Source organism: Lupinus angustifolius, unplaced genomic scaffold (genome assembly GCF_001865875.1).
Source record: "Lupinus angustifolius cultivar Tanjil unplaced genomic scaffold, LupAngTanjil_v1.0 Scaffold_2_2, whole genome shotgun sequence".
Lineage (NCBI taxonomy): Eukaryota > Viridiplantae > Streptophyta > Magnoliopsida > Fabales > Fabaceae > Lupinus > Lupinus angustifolius.
The window spans coordinates 129,537-154,214 of NW_017716413.1; the positions used below are offsets into that span (position 1 = coordinate 129,537).

The window sequence follows — 24,678 nt, forward strand, 5'->3', positions numbered from 1 at the left end:
TGTGCCCGTCACTAGTCCATTGTCTCATAGGGGACATCGTGAAGTGATAACCTCGAATGTGAGTATTGCTGTTGGTCATCTGCATATCAAATATATACAAAACAAGAACAATATAGCAGAGAGAGTAAGACATCTAATGAACATAAATTCATTGACGGCGTGGACTTACTCAGAATATCACACTCAGACTTTAAAGATATTTTAACATATAGTTCATCATTTATCATTGACATCATGAAGAAATACATAACTTACCATCTATTCCAACATTACTAATATATCAAGTAATATAATCAACATTCTACTCATAACCATATCACATGCATAAACGTAGGGATACACAATGCTTGTAACTCACACGTGGGAATTCACTTCCATAATGATAATGTATGCATGATATGTCATGATTATCCACCTTACACCAATATCCATCCAACATCCTAATCGGAAATAATCGAGAGTACAGGTCCCATACCAAGCCTCTTTGTACGCACCCGAAATAACATATCCTCGCAAGGAAGTAAAAATAGATCGATCGGTTCCCTCAGGAACAGTCCTACCCGGACCTAGGTCGTACAAACGCTTTCAGGGCATCCCTCTCATCGATCTCGAATGCAATCCAGGGGTTGTCAGAGATTGCCTAGTTTGGCCTATGAGAACTGTCCGATCCAACAGAGTACCTCCCTAGGAATACAAGGGACTCGTCTCACCAAGACTCTCCCTCAAGACATTGTTAGCGAATCACCGTCCAATCATCCAATCAGTGTCGTTCCTACTTACATCACGGTGCTCTAAGCGAGAGTTTCTCGCCCAGTCCTCGCCCAAGCGACAGAGACTTGGACAGAATACCAATTTTCCCCTTTTCGACAACCGAAACACATTTAAACATGGTTTTTCCAACACCTGCACACAGAAAAGTTCCCAACAACATTCATATACCATATTCAACACATTACATCAACAATCATATATATATATATATATATATATATATATATTCAAAAGCATTCAAACTAGAAATCTTGGGTTTCTTAAAACCCAAGTTAACCCCAAAACCTTTGAGATAGTTTAGGAGACCTGTGTGTCATATTCGGACACCACTATGTCACGATGTGTTCTCTCTCACCTTAATGAAGCGTGCTTTAAGAAATCACTATGGTTCGGTTGGGTTGCAAGGTTCAAATGCCGGAAATCTTCGTAACTACCATAATACAAACTCGTTAGTTTGCCGATATTTCAAAAATTATTACTATTAAAATACTTAAAACTCTTTCATCCATCCATTTTCCAACTTGTCCAAAGCCATGGTTAAAGGCTTAAACAAGTAAAAATTCATATATTAAAACAATGTAATAACTTCTTGAAAACAACTTGTTCATAGTTTCAAAACACATTTTTCATGAGTTCAAGAACACTCATTTTCGGTTTTGCTTCCAAAATGAGTTAGAAAGTGTTTTTTAGAAAATTTCAACGGTTGAATAAGTTCTTGACATACTCATGAACAATATACTTCAATATCATCAACATCCATTGATTGAATGTGAAGAGATTGAAGGTTGAAAGAAGAAGAAAATGAAGAAGAAAAGATGATGAGAGTAACTTACTCTCCAATCTTCAATTTGCCAACTTTTTGCAAAATGTTAATGCATGAGGATACATGGGTATTTATAGAGTTGTGGGGTGGGAGAAATCTGATTTATAAACCCATTTCTCAAGGCAATCTAGCAAATCCAAGAAGGTGAGTGAATCATGGGTTAAGTGAGTGATTTAGGGGATTTTATGGTAGTAAATCAATAAGATTTAGTAGGTAGATTTTGTGAAGTGACTCATGCGATGCGACGACTTCGATGAAACGCGCGCGATTAAAACCATGCTCGAGTACTGTCAGCCAATATTCGAGTAGCCAAAAATGATCGCCCGATTTTACTTTACGGTTGGAACTTCGAATCTCGGCATTCCGAGTGAAATTATTATGGAAAATAGTTATGGACCAACTCAGAGTCTATCTTGACTCGAAATGTGATTACGAAGTCAACGACACGATCATAATTCGATTCCGAGTTACGGAACTCAAAAGCCCCTTTTTGAGTCGTACTGGGTGAGATTTGGCCCCAATAGTGGTCCGAAACCGACTGTCTCCAAAAATCATGAAAATTTACCACCAAATTGGAGACAGAATTACAAGACTAAAACTCAACTAGAGTTTCGTCTAATTCTTTACGTAAAATTCCCAGGAATTCATTTTCGAAAATGTAATTAATATTAATAAAATCTTATAATTCAAAATCGTAAAATTCGCGGTGTTACACTCACCACCTCCTTAGCTTGCACCTTAAATTTTTACACCAATTACTGTCACATTTAGGAACCTCACTCCTTGAAGATGATTGGTGCAACTAAGCTAAAGGGAGGGCTATATGTGCTAACACAATCCAGCAGGAAATACTGTGAATCACACCATGTTAATGTGTACACTGGTTATGATGAGAGCAATGTTTGGCATTCTAGATTAGGACACTTATCTCACAAGAAAATGACTACTATGAAATCTAATTTTCCATCTATTAAATGCATTAAGTCTTTGGACCCTTGTGAAATCTGCCATTTGGCCAAACACAAGAGGCTACCATACATTGATAGTAGTTCTAAATCTCAATCTATATTTGATTTGATTCATATAGACATTTGGGGACCTGTTAGTACCCCATCTACCTTTTGTCACAAATATTTCTTGACAATTGTAGATGATAAAACTAGATTTACCTGGACACATTTCATGAAACAGAAAAGTGAGGCTACATTTCTTGTTAAAGCCTTTGTGCAATATGCCAAAAATCAATTTGATAAAGGAGTTAAGATAATTAGAACTGATAATGGGCAAGAATTTTTAATGAAAGAATTTTACATGAAATATGGCATACAACACCAAACAACATGTGTTGAGACCCGTCGACAAAATGGCATAGTAGAGAGGAAATACCAACATATAATAGGTGTTGCTAAATGCCTTATATTTTAGTCAAATTTGCCTATTTGCTTTTGGAATTTTGCTATATCACACTATGTTCATCTGATTAATAGTCAACCTACTATGTTTCTATCTAACAAATCTCCTTTTGAAGCATTGCATAGCATATTGCTTGACATCACCAACTTAAAGGTATTTGGTTGTCTTTGTTTTGCATCTACTCTAGTCACCAACAGAAAAAATTTGATCCTAGATCAAGGAAATGCGTATTCCTTGGCTACCCTCATGGGACTAAAGGATCCATTATGCTAGATCTCAACACAAATGAGATCTTTATTTCTAGAAATACTGCTTTCTTTGAACATGTGTTTCCTTTTTCTACAACTAACTTTAACAACAATGATACTGATAGTGAAACTCACCCTATACTCCCTGTACACAACCCATACATGTTCTTTTATCCCTTACCTGAAACCAATACATCTGAAACCAACAATTCTAACACAAATACCATAAATCAACCTACTCCAATAGATCAAACACTGCACAATCCCAATCCAACTAGGCATCCTCAGAGAATTAGAAATCCTCCAACTTACCTAAGAGATTATCACTAGACTCTTCTACACCAATCCAAAATTCCTGACCCTCATATCCAACACCCTATTAGTAACACTCTCAACTATGACAACCTGTCCTTTAGGCATAAGAACTACTCCCTATCCATATCAGCTAACCAAACTCTTACACACTACCTAGAAGCTATGCAACATGATCATTGGAAACAAGTCATTCACACAGAATTAGATGCCTTGGCCAAAAACCACACCTGGATCCTGACTAATCTACCTCTAGATAAGAAAGCCATAGGGTGTAAATGGATTTTTAAAATCAAGCATCATGCTGATGGATCAGTGGAAAGGTACAAAGCAAGATTGGCTGCTCAAGGATTCACTCAAGCAGAAGGGGTGGATTACATGGAAACTTTCAGTCCAGTTGTGAAAATGACCACCATAAGAGTCATTTTATGCCTTGCAGCTATGCACAATTGGCACCTACACCAGCTAGACATCAATACAACATTCCTACATGGGGATCTTAAGGAAACTGTTTACATGAAGACACCACCAGGGCTCAACATTTCAGATCCAACTCTTGTATGCAAGTTACAAAAATCCATATATGGACTGAAGCAAGCAAGTAGACAATGACATGCCAAACTCACCAACACTCTGCTGCAACTTGGTTATGTGAAATCCTCCTCTGATTATTCATTATTTACTCATAGCACTAACTCTGATTTCACAACTATCTTAGTATATGTTGATGACTTGATCCTAACAGCAACTAGTATTGATCAAATCCTACACACAAAGACTGTCCTTATTAACAAGTTCAACATCAAGGATTTAGGAGGGTTTAAATTTTTCTTTGGGATGGAGGTTGCTAGATCAAAACAAGGCATTGCTTTATATCAACGAAAGTACACTTTGGAACTTCTCCAAGAAACAGGATTCCTTGGAGCAAAACCAGCCTCTACCCCAATGGCATACAACACTCCTCTTCATTCTCAATCTGGTTCACCTCTATCAGACATAACCTCTTATAGAAGACTCATGGGAAAATTGATTTACCTTACTCATACCAGACCTGATATATCCTATGCAGTAGGGTGCCTTAGGTAATACCTTGCTTCTCCAACTGATCAACATCACAAGGCAGCCACACACGTTCTCAGATATCTTAAAAACTCTCATGGACAAAGGATTTTCTTTCAAGCAACAACACCACTGATATTCAAGGATACTCTGATTCGGATTGGGCAACTTGCATTGATACTCGAAAATCTATAACTGGTTGGTGCTTCTTCATAGGATCTGCACTTGTGTCTTGGAAAAGCAAAAAGCAAAATACCGTTTCAAGATCCTCTTCCGAAGCAGAATACAGGGCACTTGCCATGGCTGCTTGTGAGGCACAATGGCTCATCTTTTTGTTCAGAGATCTGAGAATTTCTCATCACAAACCCGTTAGCATCTTTTGTGACAATAATTTGGCTTTACACATAGCATCAAACCTGGGTTTTCATGAGAAAACGAAGCACATTGACATAGATTGTCATGTGGTTCGTGAAAGACTTCAAAATCGTACTATCCATCTTCTTCCCATACACACTTCACTTCAACTTGTTGACATTTTTACTAAATCATTGTCTCCATCCCCTTTTCGAAACATTATTTCCAAACTTGGCATTATGGATATTCATATGCCAAGTTTGCGGGGGGTGTTAAAAATACTAATCAAACTACTCACATTCCAAGCCCAATCCAAGATAACATTCATTCATCAAGCCCAACTCAAAGTCTATGTCATTTGGGAACATATCAACTTGATAACTAAAACTTTCCTTTTTTAGCAATTTTTTATAATTCTGTTAATTCTGTTTTTAGGTAAGTTTCCTTTTTGGAAACTTTAGTTAATTCTCTTCTTCTTTTGCTTGCTATATAAAGCAGCTTGGTAATTCTTCTTTGTATCGATTATTAATTGAGTAATAAAAGAAGTCTCTTTGATTTTCTTCTTCTTGTTTGAGTCTTGTTGGTTGATATTACCATTTTTTACAAGCTTGATTAATTCATCCATGGATACCAAGTCTTCACATATATTCTTAAAAGAGGGGTAAATTTACAAGTACCTGGTTATAAAAATTTCATACGGTACATAAATAATAATTAACTACATCATGATTTGCTGATAAGTATATAAGTATTGATATTTTCACATAAACGTTTTCCTCGCACTACCCTTTAATGCTTTACATATTTTATAAGTACTTGTCATATATAATTATTGTTTGCAATGTAACAATCACTTGATCAATAATTATAAAGTAAATGTAAAAGAGGTGTGAGTAATGACTGGAAGTTTTCTGGAAACTCTTCAATGTTGTATAATGATATTTTTAATAAAAAAATTTACTTTAATAATAAAGGAAGCTTGAGAAAAATGATAACCACAAAAAGCCTAAAACAATATAGTATATCAACAAAAAACCCTATGCTGTATAATAATATACATAGATTACATTTCATTTAATTTAACTCAAAAAATAGAGATCATCTTCATTTTTAAATTTTATTAGCCATGAAATTTATTGACTAATACCTACATTACACTACTCCTATCCCTTGGTTTCCACTGTCACAGTAAAGTTGAAAGAATGTCGTGAACTTTCCTTTTTCTTGATACATAGAATCTAGTGAGTTAACATCCTGATGGTTGTTGTAGAAGAATGTATATAACATGAAAATGGAATAAGGTTGATTCCCTATGTAAATGAAATAATTATTTGACTAATTGACAGAACTCCACCCACTAAAGTGGACTTCGTGTTCTTGGTAACTATGCAACCAACTAAAAAGTGCAATTCCACTACTAAAACTTCAAACGATGAATAATATATTTGATGCAACAATAATATATTGTTCCTTAACCACAAAGTTCCAAACAATAGTGGCCATGTTTCCAAACCCACACTTGTCAAGCTTCTTGATATATCATGCATGATTTACTTTGAAGCATTTCCAACAAAGATTCACAAAGCTGCTCCTCCCATGTAAATAGATTTTTTCTTCTTCAAGATACTAACCTACTCAAAACCGCTTGATTTTTTAATTACTAAACATGTCCTTATCAAATACAATAAAAAGAAACCTGGTAGTTTAATACTCAAGCATCTTATTCAATGAATTAATTAGACTTTCAGTATCTACATTTTATTTGTTGGATTAAAAAGTTGTAACAGTTATTTATTAAGCTGATAATACCCTCCTTGGTAACAAGTTTATGGTTGCTTATATTTTTAATTTCGTGGGTCATCTTATAATTATGCATTAAAGCTGAAATCAAATTATTCTCTTGGCCGTTGGTAAAGGAGGAAAACGGATTAACATCTCTCAATTTTTTAATTTCATTAATATTGACATGTTGTTTATTAGAAATCTTCTTCTTCTTTCTAGTAAAAGTCAATCAATTTCCATAAACCTCCAATGACCCTTGAACAAAATATTTGTCATTTTTTTGCTCACCCATAGATTCACATTTATTGGTCCAGTTGTAACGGACATAATAGTCTCTACTTTTCCACCAGACTTGTCAGTCATTATTAATCTAATATAAGAATATACCCACAATTAATTTCTTATTTTTAAATATGATGACTTTATATATTTAAATAATACAAAGATAGTAAGTAATATTTATTCAAAAAATAAGGATCTCACATATTATTTAAGGATGAATTCATTATTATCATTTAATTTAATAAGTAATAAATTATTATAGTAACCAATATATATTCAAAAAATGTTATAATGATTTATTATATTATTTCTTCATTAGTTATAAATCAAATCACTTAGTATTCATAATCAACATTTAATAGTTATAATTCTACAAATTTATCTCATAATGAGAATTGCATAAAATTGGGAAATTGTAAATAATTTAAATGAATTATAAATACAAAATATTATGACATTATTCTTGTCCAAATATGGAAATGCCAAAAATCCAGAACAATTTTACATTGAAAATGAATTACGACAAACACATAATAAAAATAAAGAAATTATTCTTCTACACTTATGTAGTAATGCTAATCTCTAATCATTATATTTTAGGAGGTGAATTTTCTCTTCTATAAATGTTGAAACAAATAACATGACCAATCCATAATTCAAGTGAGAACAATAAAGACATAATAAAAAATATATTATCCTTGTACATTCACATAGTAATTGCAATATCTAATAATTGTGTTTGAGGAGGTGAATTTTGTCTTGTGCAAATGTTGAAACAAAGACCATGACCAATCCATATTTAAGTTGAGAAAAATAAACACATTAGGAAAAAAACTAACATACATCGAAAAAACAATCATGATGCAAAAATTTATATGATGAAGAAATTATATTTATCAACAAATGAAATAAATGAAAGAGTATACAAATGAAACATAGAAAGAGTATAAAAATAAAAATATAAAATTATACATGTGAGTGAGTTTAAAAGTTGAAGATGATAAATTTGTTGAACAAAATATGTGATGAGAATAAACACATTTGGGAAATAATTTAACATACATCTTTGACAAAAACAATTATGATGCAAAATTTTATATGATGAAGAAATTATATCTATCAACAAAAGAAAAATTGAAAGAGTCTACAAAGAAATTAAAAATTGGAAAAGTAATTAAAAGAATAGAAAATCATACATGTGAGTGTGTTTAAAGTCGAAGATGATAGATTTGTTGAATAAAATATGTGAAATTTATATGATGAAGAAATTATATCTACCACAAATGAAGAAAAAATTGAATGAATATAAAATAAAATCATACCAGTGAGTTGGTTTTGAGAGTTGAATATGATAAATTTGTTGATCACAATTTGAGAAATAATATAAAATATATTAACTAACAAAGACATAAATTAAAAGAATAGAAAATCATACATGTGAAATGAAAAAATGAAATAGTATAAAGTATATCTATCAACAAAGACAATAAGTAAAAGAACAGAAAATCATACCTGTAAGTAAGTTTGAGAGTCGAAGATGATAGATTTGTTGAATAAAAATGTGAAATTTATATGATGAAGAAATTATATCTACCACAAATGAATTTTTTTTGAAAGAATATAAAAATAAAATCATACCTCTGAGTTGGTTTGAGAGTTGAAGATCATAAATTTGTTGAACACAATTTGACAAATAGTATAAAGTATATTTACCAACAAAGACAAGAATTAAAAGAGTAGAAAATCATATTGTGAGAAGAATGGAAAATCATAGTTGTGAGTGAGTTTGACAGTTTAATATGGTAGATGTGTTCATCAGAATATGTGAAATTGATATGACGAAGAAATTATATCTATTACAAATGAAGAGTGTCGTTTTAATAATTTCAGCCACCCTTTCAATTTGACAAAAATAACATTTTCTTTGTACCTGTCATAAATGTAGAGTATCTAATTTAGTAATTTCAATAGCCATTTCTTTTATTATGTAGATAGTAGATTAATAGATAGATAGTAGACTTCTCAGTATCTCTTTAATACAATATGTATTAAATGAGCTTATTTTTAGTCAAATTGTATAAAAATTTAATTTTTTAATAGTTTGTTATATTATGCCACTACAATGGATTTTGTATTTAGTAGATGTTTTTTATGTAATTAGCAGAGGTTTTTAACCTCCACAATATAACTTGCAGATGTTTCAAAAACCTCCCCACAGTTATGATCGCTAGAAGCGTTTTACGGAGGTTTTAGAAAACCTCTAATATCTATACATTTGTGGGAGTTTATCTATGGAGGTTTTTAACCTCCACGATTTGAGAAAGTTAATTGTGGAGATTTTCAACCTCCACAGCTCCAAATAACATATGGAGAAATGCTAAAAGAAATATATTTATAGAGGAGTTCAACGTCAATTTAATTTCATAATTTTCAACCTTTAATCTCATTAATTTATAACTATTATTGGAATATATAATAATTAATTGTCTGATCCGCCTCATTCAATTTATTTGGGGAGGTTTGTATAACCTCGACACAAAAAAACCTCTACAAAATGTAAAATGATTTGATCAAAATGGGAAGAGTATTATTTTTCCAACAAAATGATTTTGTTTTACACCATTTGCGTGCTTAAAAGGTACTTAGTGTCACGACCATCATATTGACTCCAAAAAGTTGAAAAATCATGCTTTATAACTTCCCAAACCTCCCGTTAACAATAATTGAGAGAAAAATGTAATGATTAGGTTGGACGATTGATTTAAAGAATAGTTAGTGTTACAACTGAAAAAAATCTTTAATTTTGTGATTCAACCCTAACAAGAATGCAGACTTTAATTGTGTGGTCTACATATATAGATCAGTCAAACATAAATGTTGATACTATAGAAGGAATAAAATCTGGGGTTACGTCACTTACAACCAAACTAGTACACTCTCAACCGTTAATCACTAGCTTTTTCGCTGTTAGTGAATCATCTTTGAAGAAACATATATGCGGTAACTAATACCTCTGTTAAAAGTGTCCATAAAAAATTAGAAGAGTTTTTGGAATCTTGCATCCACCCACTATATAAACAACAGTTAGGTTTACTTAAATATTAAGTTTCAACCAGTTTAATCATAAGGATTAAAAACCCAAAGATAATAAGAGCCCCGGGAACAAGCAGAGAAAAAGCTAGCAAAAGTTTAACCTAGCACATGTTACAATAATAATTAGGTTTATAATATATACAAATCATGGACTTTAGGAGTAAGATTTTGGTGATGATTATGTAGTAAAAATGGATTGAAGTTGATTAGTTTTATGATGGTATAAGTATCCTATGGGATGTATTTTAAATATGAATTTAGCCTCTTCTTAGTGTCTTGTTGAACTTCACCTCTTCTATTTAGGTTAATCATTCCCGATACTCCCTCACTATGCTAGAATTCACATTTCACAATGTTCATTCAACATCACTCATAAGTAGAATACTGTTAAATGTAAGGCGGAAGAGAACCAACAATGTTCATTAAAGTAAACACTGTTTAATATTATAGGCGGATATACTTTCAACAACATTTGCTTCAATGAGTATTGTGGAATGTATGCCTCCAGATTCAACAGTGCTCTGTGAAACAAGCGCTATTAATTTGCATATATTCAACAATGCTATTTGTAGTGAGCTTAGTTGAAACTCGTGTTTTTTCATACTTTTGCAAAAAAATTTGTAAGCAAAAGGTATATTTTTTTGGTTTTCCACAGGTATCAATTGAACCATCACCCGTTGGTAAACAAAAAGTATATGAATATTAAAATACTTTTTATATTCTAATTAAATTAAATAATTAATAGATTTTCTAATATCATATTATATATATTATATGAATCTTTTAACATTAACTTTGAAATATTTCTAGCATTAATATTCATTAATAGCAAATTCTAATTAATTAATCTACTAAATGCATGCATAAAATTCTAATTTTTTTTATTATTCAAATAAAATAATCAACCACACTCAATGAAGCAAACACTGTTGAATGTATATTCGCCTATCAAAGTTAACAGTGTTTGCTTCAACAAACGTTGTTAAATGTTACAGGTGGAAATAAATTCAACAATGCTTAGTATAGTGAACATTGTTGAATGTCAAAACTTAACACATTCGATAATGCTCACTACAATGAGCACAACTAAATATCAAGAACCAACAACGCTTAGTTTAGTTAGCGTTGTTGAATTTGTGAGTGTTTAAAATACAAAACCTATTCACTTTCCCCCTTCAAGTCTCACTATGTTCATCTAGAAAACCCCATTCACTCAGAAAACATCGACAATGACTCTCATAGTGGTGATGATGCTACCCTAAGTCAAAAAAGGACTTCACGTGCGATGGCGACGATGAAGAGAGTCATTTGTGCTAGAAGTAAGAATATCAAGTTAACGATTGAATGGAACACAAAAGGCCACTATTAAACATGAAGGGTGTCAATACATTAGTAAACTACATTGAAGTTGTGATTAAGCAAGTTATGTCGACATCATTCAACTACTGGGATGATAAGATGTTGGATATCTTGAAGGATATCATTTTGAATGATATAATAGTAAGTAACATACATTACCCTATAGCTTATTCATATTTATTTACTTATGATATTATACATTATCCTATAGATGTTTGATATGTATTAACTGTATATTTATGATCTTTTTCAGTCGGCTTTTGATATTGGTGAGGAACACAACGATTACATCCTTAAAACTACTAGCAAGAGTCATCGACAATTTAGAGATGTTGTCGAGAATTATGTTAGAGATGTTAATGGAAACATCAACCTTAAACCTGCAACCAAATATCATTTATGAGGTTGATTGGAAGACTTTTGTCACTAGATGTACAAAAGATGAGTCTTTCTTCGTAAAATAATCTTCTTTTTATGTATAACTTATCCTTTTTTATACATGATAATAGTATATATTGATATAAATTTTGTTTGTTTTGGCATAAAATAAGTGAACAAAAGCGCAAGAGAGCATCTAAACCATTGTATCCATATCGAGCTTCTCGAACAAAGTATAGAGGAATCGAGGAAAAATTATAAGTATGGTTTATTTAAATTTTATCACACAATATGTGACAAGTTCACAAGAATTTTTCTAATTACGATGGTCAATTTTGCTTACAATTGGAACAAGTTGAGACACCTTCAAATGTATTGTCAATAGATCTGGTCATTCTCTAGTTGGATGCCCATAAGAATAAGGAGGATGTCATTGACAATGCAAACGTTCAAGAAGTGACAAACCGTATTGTAAGTGCATATCATTTAAACTATTTATAACTTTGTGATATATTAGTTGTTTATTTGTGTGGTTAACAATATGTTTTTTCTTAATGTGCTAGGTTGCCCTAAACGAAATACTAAATTAGAAGGAGACATACAAAGCTCGGATAGTCATGAGGTACTTGGTAAGACACTAAGACTGTCTGAATACTCTGATTGTATTCGGTGGCGCAGGATTTGAGGTGAACAAGTGAGGCAATTGAGCCCCTCAAAAGCGTGCAACCAGAGCCGACTTAGCTGAGATGTAGGACATGTTGAAGACCCTTCTGACCCGATTAGTGTTTTAGAAAGTCGCATTCAAGAGAAGACGACTCTAGGGCATTAACAATGCGATGATCCTAACATCAAAGATAATTGCACACTTTCTAGTTATATATTCTAGAGGTAAACATAAATTGACTAGTTTAAGTTTACTTTCCCTTTAGTTTAATTATACTCATGAAAAACTAATATGTTTTACAAACATTTAAGGTGTCATCACTTGTAGCTTATATATGGATTTCATATCTAAGTACTTAGTGGGTTTTGGTAAAATGCATAACTTATCAGATGTTATGCTACATAATGCATGTACCTCTAGAATTATGTGAAGATTGAGATTTATATTTCAGTAGATGGTGATGCATTGGGGCTAATTCCTATTGATGAGGATAGATGGATAGTGAGAGGGTCCATAGGCACTTATCTAGCTTAGCCAATAAAGCTTGTAGTTGTAGATCCTATTGTATGCCAATATGATTTTCAATACATTAGCTAGTCATGCTAACTATATTTATCAATTCACCGATAATTGATATATTGACTTGAAATTTTCAGGTACATGAACACTCTATAGGCAATGAAAAATATACAAATAGCTCAACGATATCCCCTCCTAGAGAAAAAGAGCAATCTTTTGATGTTCATGTACCAAAAATGACAAAGTGGTGAGACCTAAACATAGCAAACAAAGTAATGGGTTCATTGACTTTTGATTGTCATAAATCGCATTGAAGAGCAACAATAATATTTGGATTCAATGGTCCATGACAATGTGAATAAGTACCATATTATGAAGAAAATACTCATTATATAAGTGGACTCAAGTACTTTCTTATATTTCACTATCATTTGGATTACAATTAATTAAGTGTTTTTGTTTTGTTTTTAGGGGTCTATAAATTTACATAACTCATATTCGTCATAAATCTACATCAATCAACATCAAATTGATGCAAATAAAGGTATGTGCACGAACTCTCAAACAATTGTGTGTATTACTCATATTTCAAGTAAAAATAATTATATATTAATTTTTTTAATTATAGTGTCCCTGCTAAAACAACTAGAACAATTGCAATTATTATGTGTTGTATTCCATGAAGGAGATTATTAAGCAATGAGTAACTTCATGTCAATTTGATGTAGACACATACACAGAACACCAAATTACAGAACTTATGGAAGATTGGTCAAACTTTGTTCTAAGTATTAGTGATTAGTTTAGGGAATATAATGTATAGATTAAAAGCTTAGAGAATATAATATATAGATTATAACCTTAAGGAATACAATGACACTTATTGTTTCGGTTTAACCAATTAATCAATGAATACAATTTATGGATTTTTTCTGTTCTATTTTTGTTTAAATATGGTTTTCTGGAATTATAACGTGGCACGTCCCAATTTTCGCTTGCGTGAATTTCTTAGAGTCGCCATTATATTTTTTATGGTAAAAAATATAAACAAATATTTTAGCCCAAATTCAATGGGCTTTGGATTTTTGATATACATGTTCGAGAATCGGTTACGGAATAGAGAATGTATTATAAACATATCCGCTTATTTTAAACACTGTCCTCCTAAATTGTATGACTTATATTTTACTTTAGAGTAATTTGATTATTTAATTAATTATTAAAACGAAAAAAATATACTTATTTTTTGTTGTGCCTAACAAGGTTAAACCTACTCCTACATATCCATATGATATATAGGAAATCAAAGTTGCATAGTTCTTAAAAAATTGTTTATGGGCTTAGTGTTTTAATTAGGAGTAGAAATGGTATAGCGAGACCGTCCAATTGATGAGTTGAGGAAAAGAAGCCCTCAGATGCGACCCTCCCTCTGTCCTTGATGTGGTTAGCCCATTTCATTTTGTGTGTAAAGTATAAATTTTGATAACTATTTATTAGTGATAAAATGATTTATAATTACTATTATTGATAATTATTAATTTAATTAAAAAGTATTTTTATTGTTAATTCTAGGAATTAATGGAATGAATAGAAGCATCCTAACGCTACCATTTGTAAAAGATTTGAGGATGAAAAGTGTTATCACGACCCTCCTCCATCTTTGATTAGTTCCCAAAACTTATATTATTATAATAAAGACTACCATTTAAAATATATTTTCCTAAATACTAATTTAAATATGGATATTTTTAATGATATAAACAAACCTTTATTATTTTTATTTTTAATGCTTATTATACGAGTCGTTGACAACAAACCAGCCAAAATTGAAAAGAACCTTAGTAGGAAAAACTAACCAGATTTAGTGCAAATGTTGAGACTATAAAACGTGACTTTGTCAGGTTGAAGATAGCTTACCATACTACAACTAGTCCCAAAACACCAAGGAAACCGAGTAGTGTTGTACAACTCATGAACAACTTTGTGATAGAAGACTCTAAACACAACATATGAAAAAAGGGATGTTGCAAGTTATTTTGCTACATTTTTGGAATAATTTTTTAGTTATTTGAGATTTTTGCGTGTTTGGGATAATTTCAGGGTGTCTGTGATTTGTTGTGTGTGTTTCTTTGCTATTTTTTTGGATTGAGATGTACAACTACCAATTTATTTTTTGCTATTTTTTAGAGAGCAAAATGAGTGTTTCATGAATTTTTTGGAATGGTTTTTTTGGAGAGATTTCTATGTGCACCTATCCTTCTTATTTATAACGATGAAATTTGCACATGTAAAATAAAGTAGGATCTCCCAATTAAATTATTGAAGAGAGTTAAGAGTAAATATTCCTTTACCCATAAATCAGATTTTATTTTATTTTTTTGTAGATTTGCTATGTTCTTAGTGTGTGATTCTTTTATTTAAAGAGAGATTTTAACCCTCACTATGTTGAGAATATCATAATTTTTTACTATAAACTTGCTAGCACATTATATGACCCAAGTGTAAACTTGTAGACGACCTACTCATATTAGGAACATTCGTGAAGGTCTACGACAAAGTGAGTATACCAGTGTCATTGGTACCATTTGGTATGTCACTGATTGCACTAGACCTAGTATGGAGCATTGACACACTATACAATGGGTCATAAGGTACCTTAAGAAAATAATGAATCTTAGATGATACTACCAAAGGTTTCATGTTGCTTCGATGGTGATTGGAAACTCTTTCACATGATTCCAAAGCAACCAGTGGCTATATACTTAGCATAGCTGGTGGGGCTGTTTTTTGGAAGTCAAAGAAATAGACTATTTTGTCTTAGTCCATTGTGGAGATTGCGATGATAGCACTAGTAATAGATAGTGAATAAGCAAGTTGACTGAGAAGCTTGCTTGCAGAAATTCCTTTATGAAAAAATTGATACAAGTTTTTTGATCCATTATGATAGTATCACGACTATTGTAAAGATTGAGAGCCGATTTTATAACAGTATGAAACGATATATACGTCGTAAGCATAAAACTATTAGAGAATAAATCTCAACAAGAGCTGTTAGAGTGAATCATGCATGTATTGATGATAACTTAACAAATCCTTTGATGAAAGGATTAGCTAGAGAGAAAGTCCATAATAATTCTTAGAGTACATGACTATTGTACTTAGAACGAGGATCATTCATGATGGTAACTCGACCTAACTGACTAGAGATCCTAATAAATAGGTTCAATGGTTAATAACAAGTTGTGAAAGTGATATGAGAATAAACATGCTATAAAATGATGATAAGCATGATTCTTGTAGTAGATGAAAGATGAATTAAACTTTTAATGAGATCTATACTCCATTCGGAGTTGAGTACCTAGATACAGGAGTACATTTTATAGACTCGTCTATGTGGAAATGGAAGTGGGGGCCACTTCCTATAAAATTTAGGGGCATGAAGTTCTAGAGCATACACTATACTGGGATAGATGTGCATGATCTTTAACGCACTGACTTAAAAAATACACCCTTGAAAATATTGTGTGTAGTATGATGTCGGAAATAGAGTTCAAGACTATGAGTCACTCTAGTAACATCTGAATCTTAATCACTATACAATGGTTCAAGTCTTATGACACTTTTGTTTATGCACAAACTTATAAAACTTGCATAAGTTCTCATTTTTCTATTTTCAAGTGGAAGATTGTTGAAACAAAGAGAGAACTTTGTAGTGTGAAATGAAAAAAAAACCTAATTCCCGCATAGGATGGTAGAAACATTACATGAATATTCTCCGCCTATAAATAGAGGCTTTCTCATTCAGAAAAAATGCAACAGTTGATACACATTTCCTCAATTTTTCTTCTCTCCCTCTTTGCGAAGCATTTATGACTTCATTCTCCATCTTTCTTTTTGTAGTACTAGAACTGGCACGAGTACACATATTGTGTGAAAAATTCAATAATTAATATTGATATTAATATTGTGGGAAATTCGGGAATTCGAGAGTTGGCGGTGGTAGGTATATTGTGGGTATTTTAAAAATTAATAATGATATTCGTATTATGGGTGTATTTGATATCAATTGTTATACTGCATTAAAAATATGAATCAAAGAACTAGTTTGTTTTATCTTTGGCGTGATTAATTGTTGCAATAACAATTTTCAATACCATAGTCACTCTTATTAAACTGCAAAACCATTCCATCAATCTTTATTAAATGTTATATTTCAATATCTTGTTCACTCATCTCACCACTAGAATAGGAACGTCCATTGTTCAATCTATACATATATTGCTTTTGATTATCATTTTTTATGCATGTTATATATCATTCCAACTTTCATTTCCTTGGTTTTGTTAATTAGTTGTTGGCTCTCATATGGCTACATATATCGCTTTGTTATAGCTAGCTATAGTTTGCTTTCTGCAAGTTTGGTACCGTAAAAAAATTATCCCTCTATATATATTGTAGTAGGTAGTAGACGGCTATATTTTTCTCACTTTACTTTTTACAATAATGTATATTGTACATAAGATTGTATAACAAATTTATACACCTTTTAGGTTAAGAAAAAGAAAAATATCGAGAACGATAAATTATGCCCTTCTCTCTTTATATTTTAAAAATAAAATAAAATTATTACAAGTTTGTTGTAAAACCTGACTGCATGTGTATTTCAAATTGTATATGATAGAACTTTTCTGATGATTTTGTGAGGGATATGGCACCTCCTTTGGTAGATTTATGAAGATTCTAGGATTTTGAACCCTTAATCTTGCCGATAAAGTTCCTTTCAAGACTTCAATTCTTTAGTTCAACTCTTAGAATCTTGGTAAACAATTGGGGTAGGTAATGCCATGCAAAATATTAAATACACTTCACTTTAGCCAGAATAAACCCTTGTTTTGCCCCAAATTATTTGAATATTACCTCTTAAAAGTGGTCTCATTCTTTTTGGTACTACTAAAGTATTTCTTTACCCTATGAATAAGAAAGTAATAAAAGGAACTCATTCTAATACATCACCAATTCAAATCCCAACAAAATGTTTTTTAGACAGCCTAAAAATATTATTAATGGCGTATTCTCTTTTTGCACAATTTTATTTGTTTTATTAGGCCCCAAAGTTATTGGAGAAATTGATTATACTATTAGTATTTATTATAGGATTTTTTAAACCCTAATGGCTGAGGATAAACATTAAATAACATTTTCAATTTCACAAATTTCCACCAAATTTGTGTTTATCAATTTGAATCAATTAATATATGTAGCTTATTATATGTTCTTTGATGCTTATCCTCGAGGCTGAGGTTAAAAAAGCCCTTTTATTTCTTATGAGTAAGAAAGCACCGGGTTAAAATTCACCTTAGTCCTACATACTCAATGGGCCACCCTTGGGTAGATTCATGTAATTAATCTATGATAGCTTAGAGTTTGCTATGAGGAAGTAAAAATGAATATATTATATCCGTAAATAAACCTAATTATTATTTAGTGAGGGATGCATGCAGGATTGCCTAACATTTTCTAACTTTTTTATTCACACTTTATTAATTAGTTACAAAACACAAGTAATAGTTACCCCATATATTTTTTCTTCAATCATGATTCTCTCTGACAGAGGAAAAGTATCATTATTCGTGGTTGAGAGTACTAGTCTGGTTGTAACCGTAGATTTTATTCCTTATATAGTATCAACATTTATGTTTGGCAACGGACATTGGATCAAGTGGTATATACTTAATTTTTTGTAGTAAAATCTTGGGTTCGAGTCTTGTGGATGGAAAAAATGCTCACTGTGAGAGTTAGCCTTACATACCTGTGGATATTTCTGGCTTGGACATGATTGCCATAACGTGGGAAACAAAAAAAACATTTATGTTTGGCAGGTTTATGTAGACCACACAGATTGAAACTAAAGACTGCATGCATGTTAGGGTTGAAATCACAAAATTAAATATGTTGGTGAGTTGCAGCATTATTTTTCGTTAATTAATATATGTACCTTTTTCTCTCCACTATTGTTAACGGGATGTTTGGAAAGTAATACATGATTTGTGAACACAAATCTCAACCTTTTTGGGGTCAAAGTGGTAGTCATGATGCTAAGAACTTTTTAAACAAGCAAGTCTTTCTCTCATTAATTAGACGGTTGTAAACAAATTGAGGACAGAAAAATATAATAAATATATGAACCATGTATATTTCGCCAATTAACAATCCATGCCCTCTTTTGTTTCCTTCCTGGCTAAGCATCATTAATAAAAATAATATAACTTAATGACTTCTTTTTTGCATTCACCATTGCCCCTCTCAAGTTGATGGGTCCATCTATTCTTGCTCACCACCGTTTTCCCAAAGGGGGTAAAATATATCGAAAATATGAACCATATACATGTAAGGGAGGTTGTTAGATTTCTTTTTTATTTGTACAATTGGTTAAAGTACTACTATATTTTCTAAGAATAAAGTATCTCATCATAACATTATTTTATTTAATCACTAAAATTATGACATGTGTTATATAAGATTAATATACATTTGTTTATAGCAATGTCCACTTAAAAATACATTCAAATAGGTATATATCTAAATATAGTTTTACCCCAAAATATATTTAAAATATATTTTATGTCTATTTATACTTTACATTTCTATGTATACTTGTAAAAGTGTATTTTTATACATTTAAATAGGTACTCGTTGAAATATATTCTCTTACAATTTAGACAAATACCTGATGAATGTATTTTTTTAACTTTATACCATATACTACTTACATCCAAAGTTTAGTATCCCCCACTCTAAGCTCAAGGTTTCTCTTATCTTACGAACACAAAACTTTGAATTGGATTCTAACTACAACTTGGGTACTTCTGAAAATAATTAGCTACACCATAGATGTTGAAGTTCCTTACTTGATAAAATAGTTTATGCATTCCTAGCATAAAATATACTATCAACTTGTCATTTGTTAGGAGAAAAATTTAATGAGAAAGACAATCATATATCCAAAAAATTAATTCGTTATACAAAAAGGTGAAGACACTTGATTGTACAAAAAAACATATCATTCACTATTCTTTTATTAATATATATAAATATTGATGATACACTACCCTATAAAAACTTTAAATTGATGATTTTATAATTAATTAATATTTAATGATGATTTTGCATAACTCTCTCCAACCTTTTTATAAGTGTATTTTGAATATATTATGTTTTTAGTTTTAATTTATAATGTATGAAGTTATAATCTATTAAAATTATAATGTTTGTTCGTCTTAATTGAAAACTGAATATAAATTAATCTATTTTATTTGGTTACAATATAAATGTTATATTTTTACATAATAAATTATAGACAGTGATATGAGATTATTTGTTTATGTTGTGATTATTATGATTGATTTAGATATTTTATAAAGGGTAGGGATCCACTTACTACAAGAGCAAGTTTTTTAAACTTACTCCTCATCCTAGTCATCAATTCTAGGAAAATCCAATGGTTTGAATTAGTGAGTAGATCCTTCCCCTTTTATAAATATATTTTTAATATTGACCATGATATATATATTACTATAATTTTAATTTTTTTATTAAATTATGGCTAAAAAATTAAAATAAAATATAATACAAAATTCATTTTCAATATATAAAAATAGTATATGCACCTTTTTAATATGGAATTTGGTGAAATTAAGGACAAAATGAGAATTGACATTTCAATAAAAAAATAAGTCAATTTTAAAATAAACAACTACGATTAAAACTTTATAAATGTTGATGATTTTTGATCTTGTCTTTTAGATGATTTTTTCCTACTTGGGAGTTGGGAGGATGCTTGTTCTCAAATCATCTTTATTTTTAAATAAATATTTTCCTTTCAAAAAAAAGTATGATATGATTCACAAATAATTGAAAAGCTTTCATGAAACTCTTCTAATACTTGGCATGTAACAGGGTATACATCAACCCTACTTATCTATTGTTTTGGGATTGAAATGGTGGGTGTAATATAACTATATTGTCTGTAACAGATTTATTTTAAGTTGGCAGTTTGCAATATAATATAGCTATTTTGTAAAGCTTGTTCAGCTTGAATCAAATTTTGTGCTTGAGGAAGGGATATTAAATTTATAGAAAATGTTCATCAATAAATATTCTAGTATGTTAGCTTATGATTATGTAGTGAAGTAGTGTTCATGTTTTGTATGTGTATGGATCCTAACAACAATGTAGTTGTATCATGAGGATGGGGTGATGGTTGTATCTTTGTTCATGGTTGGTTTGTACTCCAGTACCCTTCCTTCATTAAATCCCTTTTCCTGATTGAATAAATAAATATAATTTTTTCTTCAATAATTTTGATAAAACATTTTATCTAAAATAAAATAAAGAACACCTTAAAGTTAGCCCCCAAATTTTGTTTATCAAAGCGTCTATTCAATAAAATTAGTTTATAGGTGCAACTTTATAGATATATGTCTGCATTTTTAACTATGAAAGTAGTTATAAGTTTATAACTGTTAATATAGCTCAAAGTTTATAATTATGTAAGTAATTTATTGAACTAAAGCGTTTTCCTAACTTAGGATTATAAGTATGAGTATATAAGTATGAGTATATAAGTATAGGCTATCACGGTTTGCACTATCACAATAAAGTTAAAAGAATAGTCTTTGTAAATTGCTGTAGAATATAGAATATAGAAATGGAATAATGTTGATTCCATAGGTGAATGTAGGCGTGTGTTTGACTAATGATTATGAGTAATGAAAGATAAATAAAATGCATGGTTTTGTTAACAATAATAAAACCTCAATGATAATATATTTGGAGCAACAATAGTAAATTAGCATTATGCAAAACTAATTTGTAACTACTTGTACCATGTAGTTATGATCTCATAGCATGTAACTTTGAACTTTTAATTGTAAACCTAGCTATGAGTTGATAATTGTGTAGTTAGCTAACTCATCTATATCAATTCTATAAAATTTAGTTGTAAAACTGGTTTAAATTTATTAAACCACAAAAAAGACACGTATTTCTTTATCTATTTACGCATTTGTGTATTTATTGATTTATTAAATACATGTTGTTCATAAAAACTCTAAATATATATTTATTTTTTTAGTTTAACATATTTAATACTTACTTTAAATTATTGTTTACTAAAAGACACTAAAATAGCTTATTGACTAGGTTAGAACAATACAAGTTATTGAAAAAAGTACAAGCTCGCATTCCAGATGAATAATTAATTGCTCTCTAGTGTGCAAGCATGTATATATATAGAGTGGGGTTGTGAAGCCATAGTCACCACCACCTTCTTGCATTAGAATCAGGGGCTGATCGAGTACTAGAAAAACTTTGAGGTTTCTTTCTCTGTAGCCCCTAATTCTTGTGGTGAACCAAAGTAAAAACAGAGCATGACTATCAGTCATAATACTTTGGCTTTTGCCTTTGGCATGTTAGGTACGTAACATATACTACAAAACATATATATATATATATATATATATATATATATATATGAGTCTTTTCTTTTTTGGATACAAATTACTCCTTTCATTTTATATCGGTAACTACAATTTAGAGTACTGATAATATTTCTATCCTCGGCTACAATTATATACTAGTAGTATTAAGCAAATGAAAAAAATGTATTGAAGTTGATTTGGATATGCAGGTAATGTCATTTCCTTCATGGTATTCTTGGCTCCAATGTAAGTTTACATCAATTAATTAATCCGTTAGTCCAACTTAATGAATAACATGTTTTTAATTGTGGAAAAAGAAAATATTTATAAAATTGAATATTTTGTACCTTGCAGGGTGACATTTTACAGAATATACAAGAAGAAATCAACAGAGGGATTTCAGTCACTGCCTTATTTGGTTGCATTGTTCAGTTCAATGCTTTGGCTTTACTATGCTTTACTTAAAAAGGGAGCTTTTCTCCTCATTACTATTAACTCTTTTGGAGCTGTTGTAGAGTTCATCTACATCATCTTCTTCATCACCTTTGCCGACACCAATTCTAGGGTACTGTATTCATGTTCAATAAGGATTCTGAAAACACAATTTGAAGTGCTAACCAATACTCTCATGCTTTAATTCTACGCCATGCTTGTTTATACACTTTTTTTAAGTACATAAAAAGACAACATATACATATAGTAATTAACATTTTCCTATAATTATATGAATCCATACCCACTTAACCAATAATAATTGAGCTAAAATATCTGCATATATATGTTTCATTCCAATTCTGATACTAAAATTTAGTCTATTACTATTGACCGCAGAGGTTAACAATTAAGCTATTTTCTGCAATGAATGTGGGGTCCTTTGCTTTGATCCTCTTAGTTACACGCTTTGCAATGCATGATGGACCATTACGTGTGAAAGTTGTTGGATGGATTTGTGTTTCCATTTCGATCAGTGTGTTTGCAGCACCTCTAAGCATAGTGGTAAGTAAATTAATTAATTTCTATATTCTATATTATTTAACTTCATAGAAGTTGTTGTCCTTAATGAATTTCATAAACAATGTTATGCAGAGACAAGTTGTTCGGACAAAGAGTGTTGAGTTTATGCCCTTTAATTTGTCATTTACACTCACTTTGAGTGCCATAATGTGGTTTGGTTATGGTCTCTTTCTCAAGGACATATGCATTGCCGTAAGTATTTATTAATTATCATATACATACAGGGCAAATGAATTAAATTTAGAGCTTTCTATTATGTGCCTTTGAAGACATGTTTAAGATTAAAATAATATATATATTTCCTCGCATCCTATGAAAATTGTTGTTGTTTAAAAATTATGTTTAAATTTGCACTCATGGCATGCCATAAAAAATCATTAGTTTCATATTCAAGCATCTTACTCAATGAATTAGACATGGAAAAAACTTCAATTTTTTTGTGTTAATGTGTGTAGCTCCCAAATGTGCTGGGTTTTGCACTGGGGTTAGTTCAGATGCTGCTCTACGCTATTTATAGGAATAATAGCAAAAAGGTCACTGGAAATGAAAAGAAGGCATCACAAGAGACACTTAAAAACGTTGGTGGGGCTAGCCAAATTGGAAATGGTCATGAAGTGTTCCCAATGGAGGAAGATATTGAACAAGGAAATAATGAAGAATTAGAAGGAGAGAAACATTCAACATGATGACAAATGCACTGTCTAAATGCCTCAATCGTTTCGTGAAGACTAATAATTGATTGTGAAGATTATCTATCTACTTTTCTTATTACATTATGTTGTATGTAGTCACCTAAGTGTGATAGGTCATTTATTCTATCATTATATCCTGTTAGACTCCATTCATAGCCTTAAATCAATGTTCTTCGTTTCCTTCTATGTCATCAGAACTCATAATAGTAGTAAATAAAATAATTTAGCAAGTTCTTATGCTTTCAAATAATCTCTTTTAGGTAATCTCACGTTTCCCTTTCATTATTATATTCTCAGAAATGCTTTGTTCATATTTTTATCAAGCAATTCACTTTAGAAAAAAAATGTATGCAATAACATAGGAGTTTTAGGGAGTCATAAGCTGGTCTGATGGTGAAGAGGGTGGTTCTAAAGAATAGAGTGCAGGAGGTTGTGG

At 30.9% G+C, this 24,678-nt stretch overlaps 1 protein-coding gene across 1 annotated transcript; it reads left to right on the forward strand.

Moving 5' to 3' along the window:
* The first annotated feature begins 1,439 nt into the window (after positions 1-1,439).
* LOC109337115 (bidirectional sugar transporter N3) lies at positions 1,440-24,452 on the forward strand. The gene is made up of 8 exons (XM_019574009.1): positions 1,440-1,450; positions 17,307-17,310; positions 22,432-22,531; positions 22,746-22,782; positions 22,891-23,101; positions 23,368-23,532; positions 23,623-23,742; positions 24,006-24,452. The coding sequence occupies exons 3-8, from the start codon at positions 22,486-22,488 to the stop codon at positions 24,234-24,236; spliced, it is 810 nt and encodes a 269-aa protein (XP_019429554.1). The 5' UTR covers positions 1,440-1,450; positions 17,307-17,310; positions 22,432-22,485; the 3' UTR covers positions 24,237-24,452.
* The last annotated feature ends 226 nt before the right edge of the window (positions 24,453-24,678 follow it).